At 38.2% G+C, this 25,636-nt stretch overlaps 1 protein-coding gene and 1 pseudogene across 5 annotated transcripts in view; both read left to right on the top strand.

Annotated features, from left to right (window-relative positions):
* PCSK5 (proprotein convertase subtilisin/kexin type 5) overlaps positions 1-25,636 on the top strand; it is a 400,819-nt gene that overhangs the window by 235,256 nt on the left and 139,927 nt on the right. For all 5 annotated transcript variants that reach the window (XM_036218095.1, XM_016127089.2, XM_016127088.2 and 2 more), the window contains 5 exons: positions 8,633-8,769; positions 14,113-14,256; positions 18,483-18,585; positions 20,321-20,514; positions 23,004-23,088. In XM_036218095.1, coding sequence (XP_036073988.1) covers positions 8,633-8,769; positions 14,113-14,256; positions 18,483-18,585; positions 20,321-20,514; positions 23,004-23,088 — 663 coding nt within the window. The remainder of the gene's footprint in view (positions 1-8,632; positions 8,770-14,112; positions 14,257-18,482; positions 18,586-20,320; positions 20,515-23,003; positions 23,089-25,636) is intronic.
* Positions 22,294-22,413, top strand: LOC118600874 (annotated as a pseudogene).

Below are 25,636 nucleotides of genomic sequence, written 5' to 3'. Positions count from 1 at the left end.
TTAGTCTTTATTGCCCAAGAGGGCCCTCGGTTTCTCTTCTTAGCCTCTTCCCTCCTCCTCATTCCTTCCAAACATTTCTCCAGGAGGTAACTGTATTGCCAGGACCTTGCTGAAAGGCCAATATGTTCTAGCACAAGTTTCCTTTTCCTCCACTGGCTTTTCAAGTGGTTAGGATTATGGGCAGGGCATGCTTATCAATAAGTGGGACCAGATGGGGGGAAATGTCAGGTTGTCCTATACACTTCATCCTCATTATGGTTCTAAAATACAAACCATAACCAGAAGCTTAAGAGCTTCTTTAATTTGATTTTTTTTTTCTCCAAGAGAACATCTAATGGAAGCAAAAACTTTATCATCAATGGCACTTAAAGTCCAAATGGAAGCCAACCTTTTACGTAGATGTAGCCACCTGTCCACATGCCAGGTGACCATGGCAGCGGTGATCTTTGTTAGGGTACTATCTACAAGCCAGAAGAGTTGAGAAGCCAGGAGCCAATGCAAGCCTGCAGAAATGAAAGTGAGACTAAGCAATTGCCAGTTGCTTTTCAAAATCCCCAAACTTCATCTGCTGTAAGATAGTGAGAAAAAGAGAAAGCAATAAACAGCAAGCACTTCTACATGACGGTGACTAGGAGTACAGATTCCAAAATCTTCAAGTGCATTTTATTTCTGTGCTTGGAAGGCTTGTTGTGATCTTTAAAACTTAATGTCTTCTATTCAGGTATGGACTTAGTGCTTTATGAAGCTCAGCTTAGCTAGAAGCATTATGTGCAGGTGCAAAGAACAGAAGGATGCTTTGGCATCAGATCGCTGGGCATGCCCTCCTCTCTCTGCAAACAGGGGTCTCAGCTGTTGCCTACCAGGTAATTGCCACTACCTGCGTGATGCTTCTTTCTGGCAAGCATGGCCTTCAGATGCACAATTACGTGATTAATGGTGGTCACACCAGCTTGTTACTAAAACCAGGGAAAACCTTTTTCTCTGCCTTTTTTCTTTTCTTTACTATCGTTCAACTGTGTTGAACTTGAAAGAGTGTCCAGGTGAAATATTGCAAAGTACAAAGGTTTGCTTCATGTATGTGTGGCTCTTATGCTTTGAGCCCCCTCCTTCGTAGAAAAGTAATCCTTTTGCAGTTGCTGTTTGCTTGGAAAACTCTGCCTCCTCAGACATTCTGGGCTCTTCCTGCATATTTCAATATTGTTTGTTGGCTTCTCCCGAAATGACTTCAGTAAGGAAACTTGTGAGCTGTGGATTCCATCACAGGCATTTGGTGGATTACAAGGTCACTGACTTCAGTCACACATGCATTCTTCAACAGCGGACATCTGCTTTGCTCTTTGCAAAGTGCTGAACCCAAGGGTGCTGCATGACTTGTGTCAGAGAAAAGAAACAGGTATTTCAGACCCTCGGTGACTGGCGGTCATAAGGTTTACTTCAATTTTCCCAAACAAGACCCCCAGAGAATAAGGTTTGCACCCAGAGAGCATCTTCTGGGGCTGAAGCATTTCTTAAAGTGCTGCTCTTTTGTATATCTTCCTTCTCAGTGCCGAAAATAAGTAGCCACCAAAAAGAGGGAGACAGATTGGAAGGGAGGAAGGGGGCTGGAGGCACCGAGAGATACAAAGGATGTTATGAATTCATTTGTCTACAGTTCCCCCAAAACATAGCTCTGAGCAACTGACTCCTTAAATGTAAAACAGCTGCACCAGGTCCCAAAACCACATATGGCCACCTTCCAGGGCCTGGCTCCCCTGTCCTTGTTGTACTTGACACTAGTAGCATCCCTCCTACCAAGGCAGCTAAGGGAAGACCGTTTCTTTTGGCATTTTCTCCTTCTGGCATATCCTGAAGCTTTAATGTTATGAGGGGAAATATCTCTCAGTCTCTGACCTAGTGGCAAGGAATCCTCATGTCCTATTTCAAAGCACATTTGCAGGATTGGGAGCTGAGGGCAAGAAGCACAGAAAAAGGCGGGGAAGGGGCTAAGGGAAGGCCTACTTTGCTCCTTGTGTCCTTCATGCTGGTCTGCAAGGCAAGAACACTTTGCCTCAAGGAAAAGGTGAATAGGTCAGGTTTTAGAAGGAATTTGTGTCTCGAAGATTATTAATGAGAGCAATAGTTACCCTGTTGGATAGTTATCTTTCCTTCCAAGAAGTCAAGATTTCTGAGGACCACATAAAGAACTCTATGAAGTTAGAAGATAGGACTTCTGAATAAAGTTTCCGTACTGGGGGTCATTTGAGATGAAGAGGCAGAGCTGTGGTGGCACAAAGGGTTCCCCATTTGATCTCCCCCCTTCCTTCATGAGGTAGGATTCTTTTGACGGTGGACTATGTGTTGGCTGCTGTGAGGAGAAAGGCTGCTGAGAGCCAGTTCAGACCCCGAATCTGAGGCTCACTTGATGTCATCTCCCCTCTCTGATGCAAAAATTAAACACAGTGACAATGAGGATAAACCAGGGAGGGGAGGCCTGAGAGGACAGCAACCACCCCTCCCTTATTACCTGTGACCGTTCTCCTTTTCAGTATTGACCAAATACCTGTCATAGTCTTGGGACTTGACAATATTATCTGTAGGGGTAAATTTCCCAAAGGAAATAAAGGGGCCATGATCAGCTTTCGAGAAGTCCTTATTTTCCTAGACATGTCTGTGAGGAATTTCTTCAGTATTATGTTTCCCCTCACCACAGCAATTCCTTGGGAGTTGATTTTCCATACAGTCAGTGAACTCTTGTAATCTGTGTGGGCCGTCTGGAGCCCCTCAGTGCCTCCCTGTCCCAGCTGAAGGGCACTTGCTAGAACTCCTGTGGAGAACAGCTGTTGGAGGAAGAACAGTTTACCAAGCATCTGCAGGTGCTGAGCCCTGGAAGGCACTCAGCAGCATTCAGAACTAGTCCAACTTGAGCTTTGTGCCCCATTAGCCCAGCAGGCAAGCACCCCTGGCAAGCCAGGTTGATCATTTAGTGGGTGGGAGCCCTGAGTAAACAGAGCAGTCCCGGGCTGGACAAATGGTTAGTTGCTTCTCTTCCCTTTGTTTTCCTCTGCCTTCCCACCCTTTCGGTCCTCCTCTTGGCCTGTGCACCCTGCCAAACAAAAAGCCAAATTGAATAATCAGAACAAATGGTTTACTTCTGGGGAGAATAGGGAGGTCTAGTATCGTGGGGGGAAGCTAGGTGGGCTTGGGTCCTTTAAAATGTTTTTAGACAAGAGTAACGTTGGTTATTAGCCTTTATTCTATGACATATTCAAATTCTGCAAGTGTAAAATTTTTCAAGCTAAAGGTTGTCCCATCAGATTCTTCCTTCAACTGCATTTGTTGTAGAATTATGAAAAGCTGTCATCATCTTTTTTTCCCCTAAATCTCCCCCTCCCCCAACTCATTGAGTTTTAGATTTAGTTGAGCTGTGTTGGCTCTCTGTTCCAAATGTTGGCCTCTGACTGAAAGCTGAAACTTTGCCTCCCTCTCCAAATTTGATTACAGCTGAATATCTCTGCTTCTAATTATGATCTTAACTAGAGAGAGGAGGTTCACTTTCTGCAAAACCTATAGCATTCTATAATTAACTATGTTTAAATGTGGATATGTTTGAATCATTTTTGTTGCTGCCTTGCCCAAATGTTTAACTGCAAACTATTGACATTTGTAAAGTGTCAAGAAAGTATAAATTCATTTGTGACTTGAAGTAAAAATTATACTTTTACATTCCACTAAGGCCTCCCATGTCAACCCTCTTCCTTCATTCATTCTAAAGAACGTTCCACTTTGGAGTTAAGGTTGGGTTTGTCCTGATTTCACCGATTTTATGTTTGACTTTGGAAAAGTGATTCTCTCATCTAGAAAAGAGACCTAATAGTATCTGCCTCGCAGAGTTGTTACAGGTATTAAATAAGATAACATAACGCAAGTCCTCCTCACAGCCCCTGGCAAGTAAGCCTTTAATAAGTGCTAACCTTTATTTACGCTGTGCTTCTCGAAGCACCTGGTGAGTGACTCAATCAAACACAGATGGTTGGGCCCCTCTCCCAGAGATTCTAATTCTGTAGGTCTGGGGTGAGGTCCATGAATTTGCATTACTAATAAGCTCCCAGGTGATGCTGAAGCTGCCTGTCCACAGACCACACTTTAAATAGCGTCGATTTAAAAGATCATCCAACTTTTTTCTACATTCCTGTTACTCTCGTGTCATCAAAAGACTTGTGAGCAGTATGTGCTGGATGCTGTGCAAGTTAATTTATAAAGGAGTTTAAAATATAAAGCAGATACATAGATAAAAGCCATCAACTATAAAATGGAATCTGCAAGAAAATCAAGGACTTACATCATATATCCACAAGAAGAAATGCATTTGGGGGTTGGTGAGTAAGTTAGTAATAGTATGCATGTTGAAAGTTTAAAAAAAAACTCATCTTTTTAGATATTCCAAACCTCTAGAACAAGTACCTTTCTCTTAAACTTTCTCAAAGAAAGGATTTAGTTTAGGAAAGAGAAAATACTTAGTAGTGTGTTTTCAATACCCTATTTCAGGAACAAGTTATTTAAAAGTTACAAAAGCCAACATCTAAAGAAATCAAAAACTGAAGCCAAATAAGTTAAACATTCTACAGCTCTACTTTGTTATGAGGCATGAAAATAAAAAATTTTTTGAGAGAAACCTTCCCAAAATGTTGGTCTAATGTCTAATTCTATAGTGAACATAATACTGTTTGCTAAGTAGTGGATAATTCTGAAATAAAGATCCATTTACAATTTTAGAAATAATTATATAACATAGCTATTAGTATTTATAAAACGTCTTGTTAAAATAAATAGTTGCCATAACATCATAGAAGAATGTTGTAGCCTTGAGAGATTGGCTAGACCCTTTAAGTGAGGGGGAGGTGGGGGGAGCTTACAGTAATTACATGAGTTATTTCCTGAGTTAATTCCTCAAAAGGATGTAGTACAACTTAATGGCAGTCTTTTCTACCGAACTTCGTCCAGAGTAATTTATTTGAAAACCGCTCACAGGGATAGGGCTGTGGGGCACCATTTTAATAACTGGATGTGTAATTTGTGCCACCACATGCACATATCATTTCATCGAGCACATGATTATGAAGTCAACTCAGAAACACAGTTTCATTGCAACAGGAGATGTGGATACAGGAGTGGCGTTAATCTACTCCAGCTTTGAGCACACTGGCCCCGCCTTATTGACATTGTATCCATACTAATAATGTTGGCATACATCTGGTTTCTGCTCTGTTGGCACAGCACAGACCTTCAAACTGGGCATTGAACTTTTGAGTTGACATACAGAGACCACACAATTAGAATCTTCCTAGCAGGTGTCCAATGGTTTGACATGATTGTCTTAAGGAAGTGTGTTCTTGGCAAAACAAATCTTGTCTACCAGCAACATACTTCTCATTATATGCAGATGATGTGGTGCTTTTAAATGTAACTGTTCAAAATAGGGAATAGTTTAAGTACTGAATCAGAATTAAACTAAAGGACAGGGTGAGATTAGAAAACTAAATGCCCAACTAGTTAAAAAAGCAGCGATCAGTGTCTGTTTCTTTCTCCATCAACTCTTTTAGCAAAATGTAATGATTGTGTTTGGCTGCATTTTAATTCCTCTCCTCAACTTTTGTGTCTGCGTGAAATTAATGATCATTCCAGCTTTGCCTAAAGTGAGGAGACCAGGGGGTAACTGCTTAGCCAGATAGACAAAACCTGTTTATATTTGGGCTTTGAAACACTTATTTGAATGCTAATTTATGAGCATTCTTCTTGGCTCCCAGTTTATATTTAATTGTTGTTCCCAATGTGATTTTAAAGTGATGGGTTAGTCATGGAATGATTTTCAAAGGTGGACAGGAAAGGGTGGAAGGAACGAAACATAGGGTCTGCTAATCCAGCAGTCAAATAATTGACCCATGAGTAATTAAAAGTTGGCAGAGGTTGTGGAAACAAGACTGCCCCTCATGTGATGGCAGCCTCAAGTCTCCTTTGTAGTTTTTGGACATGAGGCAAGGAGCCAAATGTTCTGTCTAAACTGGGAATTGCTTTTAAGTTCCACACTCTTAGAAAGGTATTATGTGACAAGTTACTGCTTCAGTGCCCTCAAATGGCACAATGGCCTCAATGAATTAGAGCCTAAATTAGAACTGTGGGATAAGAAGTAGTTCTAGACTGGTTTTCCGCTTCCGTCCATTTCTATGTCAACATATTCCCTTTAGTAACGTGTGTCTGTCAGGAAGGGCAGTTTGATAAAGCTCCTCTTCCCCCGTCTGTGTGTCTCCTTTCACCTCACGTGCATGCTTTCTACATGCATGAAGGGCTCTGTGTGTGTAAGTCAATTATATAATGACCCAGCAACTTCCTCCTGGCGAAGTCGTTTCAGGCCATAAACTACTGTGGTAGCACATGGATTGTAGGATCTCCATAAAGTGCACCATCCTTACTCTACTGAAACTCAATTGCAGCGTGGAAACATATGAGGAGCCACTGTCACCATCCCTATTATCATGGGGGAAAGCTTCCAGATCAGTGAGGTGCTCACTGAAATATCACACCCCTCTGTTCAGAGGTGACCTTTATAGATAATATACAGGTATTCTTTAAAAGGGAAAAAGGCTTCCTGTCTGTGTAAGTTTTGAAAATTACTGCCTATCATTAACCCATTATGGAGAGTAACAAAACATATTTGACTATTCTAAAGATTTGAGATATTGTCCTCTAAGGAGACCTGTTCAACTTTAACTCAGCCTTTCCAAAATCATGGGACACTTTGTGAATGTTGCTAAATAATTTGTATCTTTTAAGGGCTCAGGAACATGTAGCAGGTGCTTCTCCTGTTTATCATTTTTTCCCCTAGGGAATACTGCTGAGCGTCAGCCATTTACCTAACAGCCCACAGCTGCACCACCCAACCTTTCAGGTTTGGAATCCAGCTGGCACTTTAGAGGGAGCCTCAAACACATTGATAAAATACTTTTTAAACATTTAGAATTCTAACATAGTAAGTTACAAGGGAGATTAAGTGGTTATTTTTTTGTTTTTAGAAGGGTACATTTTCTCCCAGTGGGAAGATCTACATATAACCACCAATTTGCTTGCTAAACATGAAGTTAAAGCAGGGAGAGTTGATTGCATGTTCTGAATAGCCATCAACATCCAGATGCCATGACCTTTGCATTTGTCTCCATTGAAAGACATATGTCACAGTAACTGGACATGGTTACTCCTAAGACAATGCTAGAGATATTTTTTCCTTTCTGTTTGCCTCTATAGCTCTCGAATTCTTCTTATTTTTTCAATAAAAATAATAGATGCACATGATTTTTAAATGAAAAGTTCTTTTAAAAACATCTGCCTCCTGCTCGATCTTTTACTTTTCATCTTTTAGGTCCCATCTCTACAGAAATCTTTTAGATATTTCTTTGGGCAGTCAAATCTGTATTATATAGCTATATAAATGATATGCCTATTTCTTAATGTGATAGTTTTATACATTATCAATTGACATCTTATTTTTGATGAGAATTCTGTTTCCTTATATTATTTCCCTCATATTTGTGTCCCTTAGGATTACATCACAGGAAACTGAAATAATTTTAGCTATTTCAAGTAGAAAGATTTCATGGAAGGAATTAAAAAGTTAGAAAATCATTGGAAGGGCTGGAAGAGCAGAAAAATAGCCTGGAGTTGCAGGCATGACTCTCTAAACTAGATAAGATTAGTGGGTAGAGTCTTCTTACTGAGGTCTGATTTACATACAATTCACTTTTTCATACGATGAATTCAATGAGTTTAAACGTATCTATATGGTTGTATAACCATACATCATTACTTTCAAGATAAAAAACAGTTCCATCACCCTCAAAACTTCTACCATGGCCCACCTACAACCCTCCCAGCTCCTGACAACCACTGATCTCTTTCTTTTTGTGCACCTTTTCTAGAATGCCATATAAATTAAATCGTACATGGTCTTTTTGTGTCTGACTTCACTCGGCTTAGTGCTTTTCAAATTCATTCATGGTGTTGTGTTTGTTAGTAGTTCATTCGTTTTGATTACGGGATAGTATTTCTTTGCATGACTATACCATAATTTGTTTATCCATCCACCCAGTGAAGGACATTTGAGTTGTTAACAGTTTTTGACTAATATGATAAAGCTGCTGAGAACATGTACATGGAGTTCTTCAAGTGTACATACGTCTTGACTTCTCTTGTGTAAATATCTAGGAGTTGGATTATTGAGTTTTATAAGAACTGACAAATTGTCTTCTAGAGCATCTGTGCCATTTTGCGTTCCTATCAGCAGCATAAAGAGTTCCAGTTGCACCACATCTTCAACACTTGGTACAGTCTTGAGGGTAAAGTCTTAACCTAGTTTCCCTGATTCACCAATGGTTATATCTTCTAGATTTGCTCTTGCATGATCAGCCCCATGCCTGGTTCCCTAAGGTAGAATAGTCTGCGGTCCCTGTGGATCTACTAATCAGTAATGTCCAGGATGAATACAACCTCCAGTGTTGAGCTGAACACGTTAGTGGATACAAAAAGTTCACTGATCATGGTCTTGACTTGACCCTCACTGGGTTTTAAGTAACAAATAAAACAGTATTTTATGTTTCTCTCTTAGGCTTTTTGATCATTCCATGGAAGGATTTAAAAACTGGGAGTTCATGACCATTCATTGCTGGGGAGAACGAGCTGCTGGTGACTGGATCCTTGAGGTCTATGACACTCCCTCTCAGCTGAGGAACTTCAAGACTCCAGGTGAGTATTTCCTTTCTATAATTTGGACTACTGTGTAGAAAAAAGTGATGGAGTACATTTTGGCCAAAGTGTGTTTCACACTTACACATCAACATCATTCTTTTCCCTGCGATCATGTGTTTTGACTTGTCTGCATGTATTCCAGTTGTCAAGATTATGATTTCAGAGGTAATAATTTAAGGGTAAGAAATAAAGAATAAATATTTAGATTTAAGTACAGGATAAAACATGACAGCTATTAATTAATATTTCAGGATATGGGGTCCATGTCTCTACTCAGCTTCTCTTACTTTCTTGGTTCATAAACAAGCCACCCTTGTGCAACAGAAATGGGTTAAATTGCCAGGTCATAAGAGGAGACAGGTTTCCTTAGTTATCTTTTTATCTGAGTTTACTCTGTATTTAAATTTTGGTGCAGGCAAGACACTGAGCTGGCATATGTCAGCTAAAGTGGTTACCACTAAAGAAAATGAACGATGGTATTCTGCTCCAGGTGAGCCCAAGGGCTAAGGAAAAAGAACCTGCTCTTGATATGTATAACATGTAAATTACAACATTAACAAAGGTCTTTTCAGGTGGTCTCAGATTCTTGCTGTATATGTCCTACTTCTCTTTTCATGGAAGTTTATTTGTAACCTAAAAATAAGGGCATTTACAGTATGCCATGGGGTGAGAGATTGAACAGTTTTTGCAGCAGCCTGTGTTGCCTATGATGGAGCCCTGTGGAGTACATGGCTCAGTAGCAAATGATCTGCTTGATAACTAACCCAGCTTTCTTGCTCAGCTGTGGACATAAACTTTGATTATCTGAAATATTCATGCTTCTCAATGCTCTGTCCAGTCCATCTGCAGAAGAATCAGGCCTAAGGGTGATTTTAGAACTGACATCCATTTCTAGCCCTCTGCTGATCTCAGAATAAATTAATCCAGACATTCTGTAATTAATTGAAAGGTGCGTACCATTCAGGTACAGTGACTGCATAGGAAAGAGGAGGCACACAGTAGAACACAGTGGAGAATGCTGGTGTATATTTACCAAACTTTAGTCTACCAGTAAGATAGTTACTCATTCTGAAAGATCCATTTTTAGTCATACAATTTGACCATCTCTTTTCCCTGATTCTGTGATGTGGTTCACATGTGTTGCCACAGCGGTCTCATAATCAAAGAGGTTAAAACCAGCATGGTGACAAAGTCACAATGAACAAGATAAAAGTTTTGTTAGAGTATCTGGGTCCAGCTCACCTCCAGCGTGCAGCCTGAATATAACGGATACCAAAGTTTTATCCAGAAATCAAATGTTCATCAACAAGGCAGGGTTTGATAGAAAACATTCAGATAAACTAGATCCTGGTTTCTAACCACTTTCACTTGTTCATCATATACTGAGCTCCCAGGACCTTCCTCTCTCTTTCCTCCTCTTTTAAGGCCATGCCCACGGAGATGCATGTGGTCATAGCACTCAGGGGCAATGGCAGCATGTGACTGGACTGTGTTGCCCTGACCAAAGGACCGCTTCCAGTTGATCCATCAGCAGGTGTCACTACAGAACTCTTAATGTGTCCAGAGATCCCAGAAAAATAAACACTTTCAAAATATGGCAGTTGTATACAACAGGGGTGTGCAGCCTAAGGCATAGAATCAGGAGTATATTCTTCGTCGAGAATTTAAGATAGTTATAAAACTAAAAGTGATTCTGCCCTTTATTGTTGCCATGCACCAGCAATTCTAAAGAATGTCAGTGATAAAACGCTCTACCCCCATAAGAGCAAACTGCCCGAAGGGCACACTACTAGTTGATCTGCCATTTGTGTGCAAGGGTAAGGGACTATGAATATAAATATTTCTGCCTTCAAGGAGTTCAGAGTCTATCCAGTTAACTATGATTCCCTGTGTTGAACTCTCTGCAGTAGCCCATATAATCTAGATAGTCTATTTATAGCATTACCTTCTCCTTTACACTATTTAAATGTTCACTGTTACCCCCAGTCACCTTCAATCATTTCAGAAATGTTCTTTTATGCCAGGAGAGAGATACTCCAATGCTATTACTGGCCTGGAGTCAGGAGCCTTTAATAGAAACACATGCTCTTTCGGTATCCCTCCTTCAACCAACCTTTTTGTTCAGGATTACTCACACTTTGGAAGAAGACTTTTGCTTCTCTCTTCCCTCTCCCCTCCCCTCCCCTCCCCTCCCCTCCCCTCCCTTTCCCCAGTGTGTGTGTGTGTGTGTGTGTGTGTGTGCGCGCGCGCGCGCGCATACGCTTAAATACATATTAAAACCATCAGATAGCATTTTCTTTGTTTTGTTGCTTATCTTGGGTTTTCTATCTTGGGCAGAGTGCATTTATATGTTAGCAAGTAGAATGGATTTTTCTCATTCTATATTTACACAGCAATTTCTTAGCAGAATGTTGCAGAATCAACTGCAAAATCTATAGAATTTAGCAAGTGGAAAAGTGGTAGGGAAGAAAAAAATAATGGCCTAAATATGGCAGTATTTGATGTGAATTGTGTCAGAGATTCAAAGGAAATAAAATTATAAGTGAAAAATATAGAGATGGATTGCCCAAGCAAAGATATCCTTAGCAGGTTTATGATATACTTAAGAAATGGCACAAAGGAAAATAATCGATTATGAGGCAACACTCTTCAAAGCACTTAGGTTAATTTTTAGACCCAAAATAATTGTAAGTTAAATGAACTAAGTTTTAGGGAGACTGATGGACTGTGATGTCCCTGTGTTACATGCTCCATTTGTGCATTTCAGAGATGCTGTTAGGAAAGGGGTTCTCTTTTGCATTGCAACGTAAAGGCAGTCATATAGGTCATCACTTCTTGCTATGACTTAATGCACACCACTTGGCATTCTGAAACCAAACAGCACCCTGATTATGAAAAGAATAGTCCCTAACAAACCAGTTCAAAGAAAAGCTGGCAGAGAGCAAACCACATATAAACCAATGTGCTGGCCCAATGAAAATGTCAGAAAACAATGTAGCAAAGAATATGTGCAATTTTAAATATAAGGTTCCTAAACTGGAAATGAACAGGAAGGCAATATAATATAAAGGTTTAAGAACACAGGATTTGGATCCAGAATAGTTTTTTTTTTTTTTTAGTTGAGACATAATTGACATATAATGTTAGTTTCAGGTGAACAACAGAATGATCTGAAATGATCACAATGAAGTCTAGTTAACATCCATCACCCCACAATTACATAATTTTTTCCATGTGATAAGAACTTTTAAGATTTCCTCCCTTAGCGGCTTTCAAATATGCGGTACAGTGTTATTAACTTAGTATTTTTGAAGCTTGGTTCTTGTGTATGTGTATTGTTTTTGTGTTTATTTTGTTTAAGATTCCACATATAAGTGAGATCATATGGTAGTTGTCATTCTCTGACTTATTTCACTCAGCATAATGCCCTTAAAGTCCATCCATGCCGTTGTAAATGGCAAGATTTCCTTCTTTTCTCTGACTGAATAATATTCTATTCTGGTGTGTGTGTGTGTGTGTATATATATATATGCACACACACGTGTGTATATGTGTATATCACATTTTCTTTATCCATTCATACATTGATGGGAACAGGTTGCTTTCATGTCTTGGCTATTATAAATAATGTTGCAGTAAACATGAGGATATCTGTATCTTTTGTTTTCTTCAGATAAGTACTGAGTAGTGGAATTGCTGAATCATATGGTAGTTCTATTTGTAATTGTTTGAGGACCCTCCGTACTGTTTTCCACTGTGGCTGCACTAATTTACACTTCCACCAAGAGTACACAGGGTTTCATTTTCCCATATCTTTGCCAACACTTGGTTACTTCTTCTCTTTTTGATAATAGGTATTCTAACAGGTATGAGGGGATATAACATTGTGGTTTTGATTTGCACTTCCCTATTGATTAGCAAGAACTGATGCTAACAACAGAATTGTTGCCCATCTCTCTGCTGCCTTCACTTATGAGTTAAGTGATATATATTTTTTTAGGTTAAAAAGGCCTTTGGGAAACGACTCAGTCCTGTTGATACCCTTGGGAAAGTTATCAACCTCTGTGCTTCAATTTCCTCATTATCGTTTATATCGACTATATTAGGAATACAAATACCTCCTGGTTGTTGTGAACATTTAATGGGATAAAATTTACTTAGCATATAACAAGCACTTAGAAATGATAAGTGTCAATTCGATGGTGATTACAGATGCTAACAGATGAATTAGATTAACACTTGAGGTTCACCATTACTGTGGCAGAGCCCTAGTCCCGAACCATGCCTGGATTCTCCATATTAGACTGGAAGGCCTAAGGGGAGTCCCTTCTAACAGCCTATTTCCAAGTTTTTAATGGTTTTGTCTTCATCATATCTGCTTATGTTCAATTATTTTTATGTGACTCTTATTAACCTTAATGGACTGGGGGCAGTTTTTTCAGTTTTGGTGTGGTTTTTTTATTTCTTTTTTTTTACTCTTTGCACTAAAAAGTTTAGTTTTAGAAATCTAAGAAATAAAGGAATGAATATGAACTAAAGCAAAATGTTCCTTGTGAACATGCCATCCAAATGAGGTTAAACACCTGTCTCATGTCTCGAGGCACCCTTGACCAGAAAATACTCTATTGCAGTGCCGTTCAGTAGAACACTGCAGTGCCGAAGTGTTCTGTATCTGTGCTGTCCATCATGGTGATCATTAGCCACATACGGCTACTGAACACTTGAAATGTAGTTAGTGTGACTAGGGAACTGAATTTTTACATTTTCGTTAATTTAAATTTAAGTAGCCACATATGTCTAGTGGCTATCATTGGACAGCACAGGTGTTGTAGGATAATATAAATAGTGATATATTCCGAGGCTTGAATGACCAATTCAGGAATTAGGTGGAACAAAGTAGTTGTTTTTATCTTTTTACTGATAAACAAGGCAGATAACATCAAAAGTTTTTGTAAAATTCAAATAAGACTTCTCTACCTAGAAAACCAAAGCTCTCTGTAAAATCCAGGGATTCTTTTAAATATCCATAATTTAGAATTCAGCCCAACAATCTGAGGTGTGTTCATTTTTCAGTCTGCCTATAAATGCTGATTAAGGCCTATCCTATAGTTGGCACTCAGTAAATATGTGGTACGTATTATTAAATAGTTAATAATTCTGCAAACAGTGGGAAATGTGCATTTCTAGCCTTGTATCTGATGCAATGATTTATATGACTCTGCTTCCCACAATTCCCAAAAAGCATCTACTGATGCTTTTTCTTAGGTAAGAAGGAATTAAAGAAATTATAAAGCCAAAGAGTAAATGTTTGATAACAATGTGGTTTCATTATTTCCCAAGGTAAATTGAAAGAATGGTCTTTGGTACTCTACGGCACCTCTGTGCAGCCGTACTCACCAACCAATGAGTTTCCTAAAGTGGAACGTGTCCGTTACAGCCGAGTTGAAGACCCCACCGATGACTATGGTACAGAGGATTATGCAGGTGAGCTGGCTTCCAACAGGGACACAGGCTAAGGAAAGAAAGCTCATGCATCATCCCGCCATGCAGAGATAAACTTCTACCCATATTCTGATACATTTTCTTCATCTTCTTTTCTTTTCTCCCCAAATCTTTGTATGTGTATATTCCTATATTCAAATATCCATGTTTTTTTACTCCAATCTAAAACCACACCGTATATAGTATTTCATATCTTTTTTTTTCCATTAACAATATTATTAAGAGCACATTTTCCTACTGTCAAATATCCTTAGAACACATTTTAAAAATAGCATAAATGTCCATCCTATGATTGTACTGTGATATAGTTAATCCATATTCTGAGATACGTATTTTGCTTAGAGTTTTACATTAGTTTAATAAGATTTAGATCAATATCATTATTGATCGGTCTTTGTCTATACCTTTAATAATTTCTTTAGAATAGAGTTCAATTCTGAGAATTACTACATCAAAGGGAATAATCAGTTTTAGGGCTTGGATAAGTTTTATCACATTGCTTTCAAGACAAAGATGTACCAGTCTACACTGTGACCAACTGTGTATATGTTTATTGCACTCATTCCTGCCAACACTTTCAAATTTTTATAGTTTTGATGGCTAGTAAATCTAAACATTTATTCTCTGTACAGCAGGTCCTCAAATAATGTCATTTCATTCAGTGTTGTTTTGTTATAACATTGATGAGATGCTGTAGGAACTTAACTCTTGTTTATATCAACTAGCCTATGGTAAAATTGGCTTCCTTATATGTCCTCTTGCCACAGTTCCAAGAATCTATCAACGGCGTTAAGTGAAGACTTACTGCAATTCTGTGAATTAAATACAACTGTCTTCTCCCCCATTCTCTTCAAAGTGGCAGCAATTTTCTTATTTATAAGAATTCTTCGTATGTTATTGTCTTTCATATTGTCTCATATTTGCCAAAAACATTTTCTCAGTTATCACTTGCTTCTGAAATGCAGTTTTTGTTCTGTGTTGTGTTGTTTTGACAGAAAAAGAAAATTGGAGGGTAAAAGATAATAACACAATTTTTTAATAGACTTTTAGCCTTTAAAATCAGCTAAATATTCACATGCTTTTTTTTTTTAACCTGATTTTTACATTTAGTCATTTATTCATCTAAAATTTATTTTGGTTTATGACATAGACTGTGAAATGAAATCCTCTCTTTATTTTCTAAACAGAGCAACGTCATTGTCTGAGTGTGTTACCATCCCTTCTTTTAATAGTTTAGGATATTTTCTTTATAACAATATAGTTAAGTTCTTATACCAGGGTCTCTTATGGTAGTACCTTTTCTGATTTATCAATCTAATAATTCATAGACCAATAACACCCACAGTTTTTTTAATGTCATATATTTTGACTTACATATTCTGAATATCTGCTGCTTATTTTCATAGCAATTCTTAAATTCTCCTTTTAAAAATCTCACTTAAATTTAAATTTACATTCAATCTAATAGAAGAATTGATTTTACAATGTACAGTCTTTCTATCCAAAATAATAGACCGTGTTCCATTTTACTGAAATCTTTTATGTAGTGTTATTAGCGTCGTTCCTGTTTTGGGTCCTGGTGCTATTGTAGTGGGAAATATTCTATATTTTCTACCTAGTATATGCTGGTATCTAGGAAATCTGTTAGCTGTTGCGTATTTATCTCATATCTGACCATTATGCTTAACTCTCTTACTAATTTTATATGTTCTAGAGTTGATTTTCTAGGGCAGTTTAGGTACTAAAGCCATATCATCTGAAAATTTTTCTTCTCTTCCCCAATATTTTTCTGATTCTTGCCTTGTTGCATTAGCTACCATTTTTAGGAGGATTCAATCCTTCTGTTATATGACGTTTAACACTTTAATGAATAAAGCTTCTCCTAATGCGGAACTATTTGTAAATAGCAATTTAATGTACCTTTAGAGGAGAATTTTTTTTCCTTTAGCTCTCTGAGATTCTTTTTCTAAATACTAAAGATACAAGTACCTCATTGATCATCTTAACAGAGTATCTTAAATATCTATATAGTTTCTTTTATTCTAAACTGTTAGTATTCCAGGATCAATAATGAGCTTGGGTAATTCAGACCAATAGATCTAACCAGAGCTAGATTGTATTAGATTTTTGTCTTATTTTGTTTCAAGCTTATAATATATTACTATTTATGTAATAACTAGCAAACCATGTTGTCTTCTGATAGGAAAAAGTATGTCCAAAAACATACATGAAGCATAATAGTAACCTGTTACTATGTGCATTATAGTATGTTTCAATTAAAATTTTGAAAATGTTAAAAATTTGAACAGTTATACATCTTTGTGGCTTTTCTCATTACATCTTCAAAATGTCCACATTGGCACTTGTAAGAGAACAAAAATGATTATTTCATTATTACACTGCAACCTAAAATGCTAAATTGCATCTGAGACAGATAATAAAATAGCATAGTATATGAACTTGCCATACAGAGCCCTTTGGCATATATCAAGAATAAATGTTTGGGGAGGGTTTTTTAATTGTAGAAATAATCTGATGAAAATTTAAGGCCACCCATGACATCTCTTCTTTGAAGCTGTGATTTTCACCTTTATTAATAAGCTGTGATTTTCAGCTTTATTAATATTATCTGTCTAGAGACACAGATAATATTACCATAACCAGATCCCTGTACTGTTTCCTCAAATTCCAAGGACTAGGGGACCCAGAGCTAGCTGGACGTCAACTCTTACACAGCAGAGACACCCTGTTCTTGAGTACCATAGCAGAAGACAGCTAAAATGTCCCAAATTGTACTAGCTATGGAATTTACTTTAGAGATCAATTTTAAGGCTTTGGGGAAAAGAGAGAAACAGTGCCATCAAATCATTCTTGCAGTTTATCTGAAATATATTTTAAGTTTGCACTGTTTCAGAATGACTCATTTCCAACCAAATCATCTCTAATACATGATTTACTCTAAGTAGGAGACCCGGGAATCAGAATGTATGTTGATCCCAACTCTTCTAGCTGTATGATGCTAGGCAGGCCATTTTAACTCCTGAAAAATCTGTTTTCTCATCAGTAAGATGAGGGTGTTTTCTACTAGAGTTTTCTCTGAGTCATTCTTCCCCAGTTCTACCATTTTATGTTCCTGTGATTCAGTAATTGCAGAACATAATCCCATAATGACAAAAGGAAACTGATGTTCAATAGTAAGTCCTTTTGATTAAAGTAAGCATGGCTTAAAACATTTCTGGCACCATCAACTTACTGTTTATATATTTCATGCAGTATGTTTATTGCTAGTTACAATCATATGAATTTTCAGTGGGAAGGAACTTGAAGATTATGAGGCTAAATGTCCCAAAATATGGAGAACAAGGAAAAGGCAGTTAGTTCAATAAAGCAATATGTCTATAACTATCTCATGTCATTAGAAAGCTTTTTGTCAATCTCAAAACAGCTCCATCTCTCTGGCATTTTTTTTCTAACTATGCATTCTCTCTAGTTCTATACCAAAGAATATGTAACAAGAGAGATTAGGAACCTTCATGCCAGGTCTGGAATTCTTTAAGCTTGCTCACATTTTTTAAATTTATGTGTTGTTTTCTTTTGGTGAGTTGCCCATTGGCCTATAGGTAGGATGCAATTTTAAATCTATTATCTGTGCCTGAAGTACCTGCTTTGTAATCCAAAGCTAGATGCTGATAAGCTTGTGCCTGATGCCATAATGCTGTTTCTTGCTGGCTACAGTATCTCAGAGGTATTCAGTGGCTTTAATGACCTTAGACGAGACAGGCAATCTGGTCCAAGCATTGAATAATAACTTTTTTTTTCTGTCAACAGCCTTATCTTCTCATTTTTCTATAAATCCAACATTTTTATCTTTATGGATACTTGATTGCAGTCGGGTTTTTTTCCCTCCATTTGCTACAGTGGCATTCATTCAAATCCTGAAATATTTGTTATCTCCCACGAGGCAGCCATATGTGCTTTGAAGAACAGGCCATGACTAGGATTTACATTCTTAATATTTAGGTAATGAGGTTTTCCCCCAAAATGTCTAGAGTCCATCTCTGGGCTTACAGGTACGTCGAACATTTTTCCTCTATCTTAAACTCTCACTGCATAAGAAAAAAAAAATCTTATTGTATACCCAGTTCCAGGTAAATCCAACCGACTTAAAATCATTTTTTCTAAGTGGTGTTCTAATTTCTTTTGGCAAGGTCCCTGCGACCCTGAGTGCAGCGAGGTTGGCTGTGACGGGCCGGGACCAGACCATTGCAATGACTGTTTGCACTACTACTACAAGCTGAAAAACAACACCAGGTAAGAGAGAGGCCAAGTCAGATCTCCGCAGCATGTCCCATGTGTCCCTGGGGGTTCCCACAGAGTCACCAGGAATCCTGATGTTCCCCCACCAGGACCTAAGCACAGGAAAGATGCTGCTGCACAAACCCACCACCTCCTTGTGTAATTCAAAATGGTAAAACCGATACTGAATTATGAAATACAAAATAGACCCATAAAGAAAAAAATTTTGATTCATTTGAAATATGCTGTTGAAGCCACGCTCTGTGTATACCCTAGACCACCAGAAAGATGAATAAGTGAGTCCTAGAGAAAATTAATCCTGAGACATCATTAGAAGCAAAAGTGACAAAACTGACACTGTCCTACTTTGGGCACATCGTGAGAAGACACGGTTCTTTGGAAAAGACAGTAATGCTGGAAAAATAGAAGGCAGCGGGAAAAGAGAAAGACCAGATATGAGATGGATTAGCTCCATACAAGAAGCCATAGGCATGAGTCTACAAAAGCTTAGCAGGGCTGTTGAGGACAGGACATTGTGGATGTCACTCATTTATAAGGTCGCCAGGGAATCCGAGCTGACTCAAAAACACATAATAGACACATGCTATAAAGCTGCAAATGTCTTTTCTTGCATTTGGAAAGCTAGTGAGGAGGGACTAGCTGTGTGTATGCCTGGTCTTCCCCTCCATTCTTTTCCATCCTATTGATGTTTGATGCCACAGCTGCATTTTCTCTTCATGAGAATGCCAGTGTATGGGCCGAACAGATGCTCTCCCACATGCCCCCACGTGCAAGTTTTTGATGTGACAAAGGTGCTGTTTGCTGCTCATCTTCGCTATTCCACTTTGGGCACCGAGGACCTGTTTGGACCCTTTGCCCAAGCCCCTGGCTTTTGCTTCAAACCGTGCAGATACGTGCGTAAAGGGCAGGGCCACGGGAGAGTGACTGTCCGTCAGAGACCATGCTCTCCTGCCGTGACTCTCACAGCCCTGCCACCTTCTCCCTCCTACTTCAAGCAAAAACTCACGATGGGATGCTGACTTGTGGTGACTCCACACTCCACACAAACAGACATTTTTCAATTCCTGTTTACGTCCATGCTGGAATTTAAATTCCTTAAAGGAAAGGCCCTTGGCTATCTCTGAACTTCTATTATCTCCTAGACTTACTAGCAAATGCTTGCCATTTAATTGGTACTTAGTAAATATTTGTTGAAAGAATAAATAAAGCCTTGTCCTTCAATTAAGGAAGTAATTTTTTAAGTTTATCATAAGTAACATAAATTTAAATATATTTATATTTAGACAGCATTTAACTACTACCACCACCCCCACACAATCCATATGACAAACCAACAAATAGAAGTAACCCCTCACTAGTGACCTTTTTGTATAAAATCATGGTTCCCACATATTTTCTTTTCAATTCATGCCCTAACTTTCTCTTGAGCCTCAATTTCTGACCATCATCCCCTTTAAAAAGCTAAACCCAAACTGGAAGGTGGTTTGGACCAAGATACGCCTCACTTGGTAAGGATTTGTTACCGTGTAACTGCATTGCTGCTTCAGCACCCTACACAGGAGGAAGCTATAACTAACAGCATTTGGCCCTCTGGATGTGGTATTACTTACCATCGGGGTTTAAAAAGGATTTGAGACTGGGACAGTGATTTGCTCAGCACATCCAGGAGAATGCTGAGGACCGAGTTATTGGTGACGCTCCCCTTCTTTCTTATTGTTCCACAACACAGGATCTGTGTCTCCAGCTGCCCCCCTGGCCACTATCATGCCGACAAGAAGCGATGCAGGAAGTGTGCTCCCAACTGCGAGTCCTGCTTTGGCAGCCACGGTGACCAGTGCCTGTCCTGTAAACATGGATACTTCCTGAATGAAGAAACCCACAGCTGTGTCACTCACTGCCCTGATGGATCATATCAGGACACCAGTGAGTTGATTTAAAATATTTGGACTTTAGAGAACAAATGTAAGGTTTTCATTTGAGTGACACTGGGAGGAATATTTCTCCTGTATGAAAGCGAGGACTTGCTTGATATAAACAGGATCTAGCCAATGTTTTTTAAGAGAACAATTTAGAATTGTTTTATAAAAAAGAATTTAGTAAAAATGACTGTAACTGTGTCAGGGGGGTACTCAAGTCCATACCCAGATTTAGTGAGTTGCTAAAGAGTACCCGCAAGATTCAACATATAGTTGTGCTCATCGATTCATAATTATGATTAATTACAGCAAAAGGATATAAAGTAAAATCAGCCATAGGTAAAGGCTCATTGGACAAAGTCCATTGGAAACCAGGCCCAAGTATCCAAGAGTTTTCTCCCAATGGAGTCACACAGGATACATTTAATTCCCCCAACAACAATTTGTGCAACATGTTGAAATGTAGTCCATCAGGGAACCTCTTTCAGGTCTCTGTGCTCACGGTTGTTACTGGGGAGTGATCATCAAGGCATCTTCTGCCCATCCCTCAACAAAATTCCAGACTTCCGAAGGAAAGTTGGTGTTCAGCATAAACTATATTGTTTGTACACACAATTGAGGCATCATGAGCCACTCTTCTCAGTTGGGATTGTGGAAACCCTCCTGAAATCTAAGTTCCCAGCCTTAATATACCAATCTTAAATACCAGCCTTATAAGCAGGCTTTCAGGCCTGCTCTTTTCTGCATACTAACCAAAGGAACCAGGCCTGCATGATTTCAAAGTATGCTTTTCAAAAAGTTTAAAAAACATGACTTTCTTGTAAATGTAGAATGAACACGTGTCAAAGACTTCTTTAACCATTAAGGAGGGAACCTATAAGGTAATGAATAGGTTCAGACACTATCAGTATTACAGTCCATTAAGAAAGGCAAAATGAAATCCACTTGCTGAGTTAGAGACAAAACTGAATAATTTCCTACGTGGCAATACAACTAGAATTTGGGGGTTATTTTTTTCAAATGAACAGATATGATTTGCAACTTTATAAAACAAAATTCTGTAAGTTAACATGTACTTCACAGAGTCTGGACCCTGATTACCTGTCATTAGTAAACAAAGGTATATTCTCTCAAGAGTTAAATAATCCTTGGGCATGACTGTTAGTACTCAGATATAGCCCTGAAAAGGGCTGCTAGTATGTTTTGCTTGCCTCCTGTCTGAGTTCTTGATAATTTGTCTCAACAAGGCTGCCACAGCTCAGTATATGGTGACACTAGAATTTTATGTTTCTACACAACCTAAGAAAGAAAACCCAAGTGTAAAGGAACAGTTTTCTTTCTTTTTTTTCTATAATCAGGAAAGACTTTTGAAGTAAATGCACTTTTTAAGAAGTCAAATTCTCTCTTAATTCAAAGGTAGGTGTTTCTGTATGCGGCAGATGGGATCTCTCACCTTACCCTGGAGCAATGGATAGGGATTCCCCTGTGCAATGTTGTCTAATTATAACTCATGTGCACATTTCCTCAAAATGTGCACATGAGTTACAATTTCATGGAGAAAGGAAAAGATGGGAGTGGGGAAGGTGAATAAGAGATCCACAGAAATAAGCAGTATTCCTTGAAAAAAAGAAAAAAAAGTCAAAATTCTATCAAGAAGTCTGAGCCTTGGAAAAGAAATTTGGTTCTAGATGATATATGACAGGATCAAGATAACTGAGAGTGAGGACTTTTTCCAAAACCTGGAAGGAGGGTAATCAAGAAAGGCTGTTCAAACAAATACTTCGCTGTCTATGGCCATGCCACCCTGAGCAAGCCCGATCCTGTCTGAATCTCAGAAACTAAGCAGGGTCAAGCATGGTTAGTACTTGGATGGGAGACCACCTGGGAAGACCAGGTGCTGTAGGTGCAAAAAACAAAACAAAACAAAACACTCTGCTGATAAGAGTGGTCTGTGCATCTTTCTCCTTCAGTGTAACTGCCTTTGCTATAGTTTCCTCTTTCGATGTGTCCATTTATATACAACCTAATGATCATATATGATCATGACTAGTAATAATTACTTTTAGCACATTTACAGTGCTTCAAAGTTTATACAGTTCCCTTGAATAAATTCATTAAGTACTCAAGACAAGTCAAGAGGTAGGCATCACTGTAATATGAATGTAATAAATTCAGTAACAAAGACCGTGAACTTGCCCACAGGAAATGCTAAAAACAGAACGCAAATCTAGGTTTCTCTGTCTTCGGCTCTTATGCCATGTCCTGTATTCCCGGTGGCACAGTGAAGGGGAGACCAGGTGATGACTGCCAGAAGATTGTAAAGTACTACATAGTTTATGCCATGGGCCTCAGACTTGAGAAAGGAGATGGACCTCCAGGAAGTCCTTATAAGGACTATAGTATATATTAGCAAGGACTGAGATATCTCCACATGCTTTTATGGAATCCAATTGGCCAACTGATTCATAACCTTGTTATTATTTTTTTTTTTAACAGAAAAAAATCTTTGCCGGAAATGCAATGAAAACTGCAAGACATGTACTGAATCCCACAACTGTACAGAATGTAGGGATGGGTTAAGGTAAGACAGTGAAGGACTGCATCAAGTAACAGTCCAAGGAGTTTCTCAATCACACTTGGTTTGACTCTCAAACACTTGACTGCTATTTGAATTATATCTCCCGTTAACTGTGAAAAATTTGATGCCATCTTGGCTAAGGAAGGTTTATAAACCAAATAAAATTCTCTTTAGAAAAGATAGCTAAGAAACAAGGAAATAAAAATGGCCATTTGATGGGTTTTCTTCTCGCTTTTTAATTGGCAGTGCTGTAGTCAAGGATTATGGTGTAAATTATACCAATGAATTATATTTAATCCCCCCGATTCATTCCTTTGATGGTTAGAAACTATTTCCTTATCTTTATTATATAGCCAATCATCCTCTTATCTTCAGTACCTCAGGCTTGGTTCCATTATGCTATGGTATGCACATAGGTTTAACACCTAGAAATATTTTCCTTGAATGGATGACTTGCTCACCGCTAAAACCAGATTGAGCAGGTCTTCCAGTAACTCTCGCTTCTATCAAATAGCCAAGGGTAAAACATTTTGTTATACATCATCTCACTTAAAGACACAGAACCTATTGATGATGTTAAGGAAGGACTTATTATAGTTGACATATTCTGTGAGAGAACAACATGCTGCTCAAATGAACTAGGCAGTCTCTTGATTCCCATAGAGAAAGTCAGAACATCCTATCTTGAGTGAGCGGTTGGACTCTGGGTTTACACAGAGCTAGAATTCTGCTGCACTCAATCCCTTTTGAGTATTGATGATACCTCGATTTTCACCTTTGATCAGTAGTGAAATAGGCAGAGCCCAGGCAGGTAATTCTTCACGTTAGTTAATATTAAATCATTTTTATATTTATTGATTAATCTGTGGCTTATTTTTCATAAAGGCATTCAGCGAGTTTGCTTACCACCTTTCATCTCAAGACAGTCTTGACAAATATCAGACTAAGCCTAACTCTTTTTGGAGAAAGAGCAGATTATTATAATAAAAAGTAGATGTGATTTCAAATCTTCCTTTGCTATTTATCAGCTGTGTGATCTTGGCCAAGTCACTTAGCTACTCTGAGCTTCAATTTTCTCATGGTGATAATAACTCCTATGTTGCTGGATTATGATAAAGATTAACTGTGATAACATTTACAAAGCACTTATTCTACTATCTGACACACATTGGTCCATGAGAAATAAAAAGTTAAGATTATTTGTTGGACCAACAACAAAATCTGGTGTGTGTTTTACCCCTAAACCATATCTCAATTCAGACAATTTTTTTGATCCGTATTTAGGTTTTATAAAATTTAGTTGAAAGTAGCCAAGTTGTTTCAAACTTACTCAAAATTTTGCTAATAACTGACTGAATCAAGTGCCAATTTATAAAATTCAGATTTAAATGAATTAAAATTAAACTTTTAAATTGTGTTTTTTGGCCACACCAGTCACATTTCTAGTGCTCAGCATGCACAGGTCTAACCCAGCTGGTTTATCAGAGAAAGAACCCACATGTTCACAGGACCAGGTCCATTAGCCACACCATCCCTGTATTTTGGGAGCAGCAGAAAGCTTCAGGGTTCCCAGTGACTGCTCTCTGTTACATGTCCCACTTAGTTCGTTCCTTCCTCACACAGTGCAGCCTCTGTCTCCTGCTGAATAAATGCCAATCTCAAAAGTAATCTAGGTTTATTAGAAAACCTAGGCAGCTTTTTAAAAACTTTGATAAGTTTTTCAGTGGTCCTATTTCCTCCCACAAAAGGGTCCATTTAATGCAATGTCCTTGTTTTCCAGTTCTTCAGAAGGGGAAGGAATTTTTTTAAATGACACCTCTCTCTTGCCAGTGAGGATATCTATGAATGGAGTACAATTTTAATTATGCTGCCCTCACTCACTCCCTTTGACTGTCCCTATATTTTCCTTATGGGCTTCTAGAGTTGACCATTTTTGCCTCAAGAGGCCAGTAAATTTTTAAATAGTGATTAAGAACAAACATGGAAAAATACCTATGCATAAAATACTGGAAGGAAATAGATTAAAACAACAGGACTCTTTGGGATTCTTTTTTACCTACTTTGGTTTTAATCTTTCCCGATTTCTTTACTGAAGTAAATTTTATTTTGTAAAATCGCTTTGATTCATATACAGAGAAAAGTCAAATGAGATGTGAATTGGAACAAGATAAAGAATTTAAGATACTAGAACCCATGTGACCCTATTGCTTAGATACCCATCTTAGTACCATCATCTATTTGGTGACTTGATATAGGATTACATCCTTCTTTGTTGAAGTTATATTACTTAGTTATCCAATGAATAATAACTCTATATTAAATATTGTGAATTCTATTATTTGTTTTGAATTTTAATAAGTAGACTATGAGAAATACTGTAGCTGATAAAAATTAAGAACATGAAAAAATATACATTTCTCACTTGACATTCTAGCAACTCATTCAGTACTGAGTGGTAGCTAGAGAAAATATGGTACAGATAAAGCCCAGAAACACTAAATAGTAACAATTCACAAAGGTTGAAATGTTTGTGGAAGTAGCAGTGTAGGTA

The sequence above is a fragment of the Rousettus aegyptiacus genome, unplaced genomic scaffold (genome assembly GCF_014176215.1).
Source record: "Rousettus aegyptiacus isolate mRouAeg1 unplaced genomic scaffold, mRouAeg1.p scaffold_m13_p_3, whole genome shotgun sequence".
Taxonomy (NCBI): Eukaryota; Metazoa; Chordata; class Mammalia; order Chiroptera; family Pteropodidae; genus Rousettus; species Rousettus aegyptiacus.
Note: the sequence above shows the minus strand (reverse complement) of the source record. Positions and strands in the feature narration are given on the sequence as shown.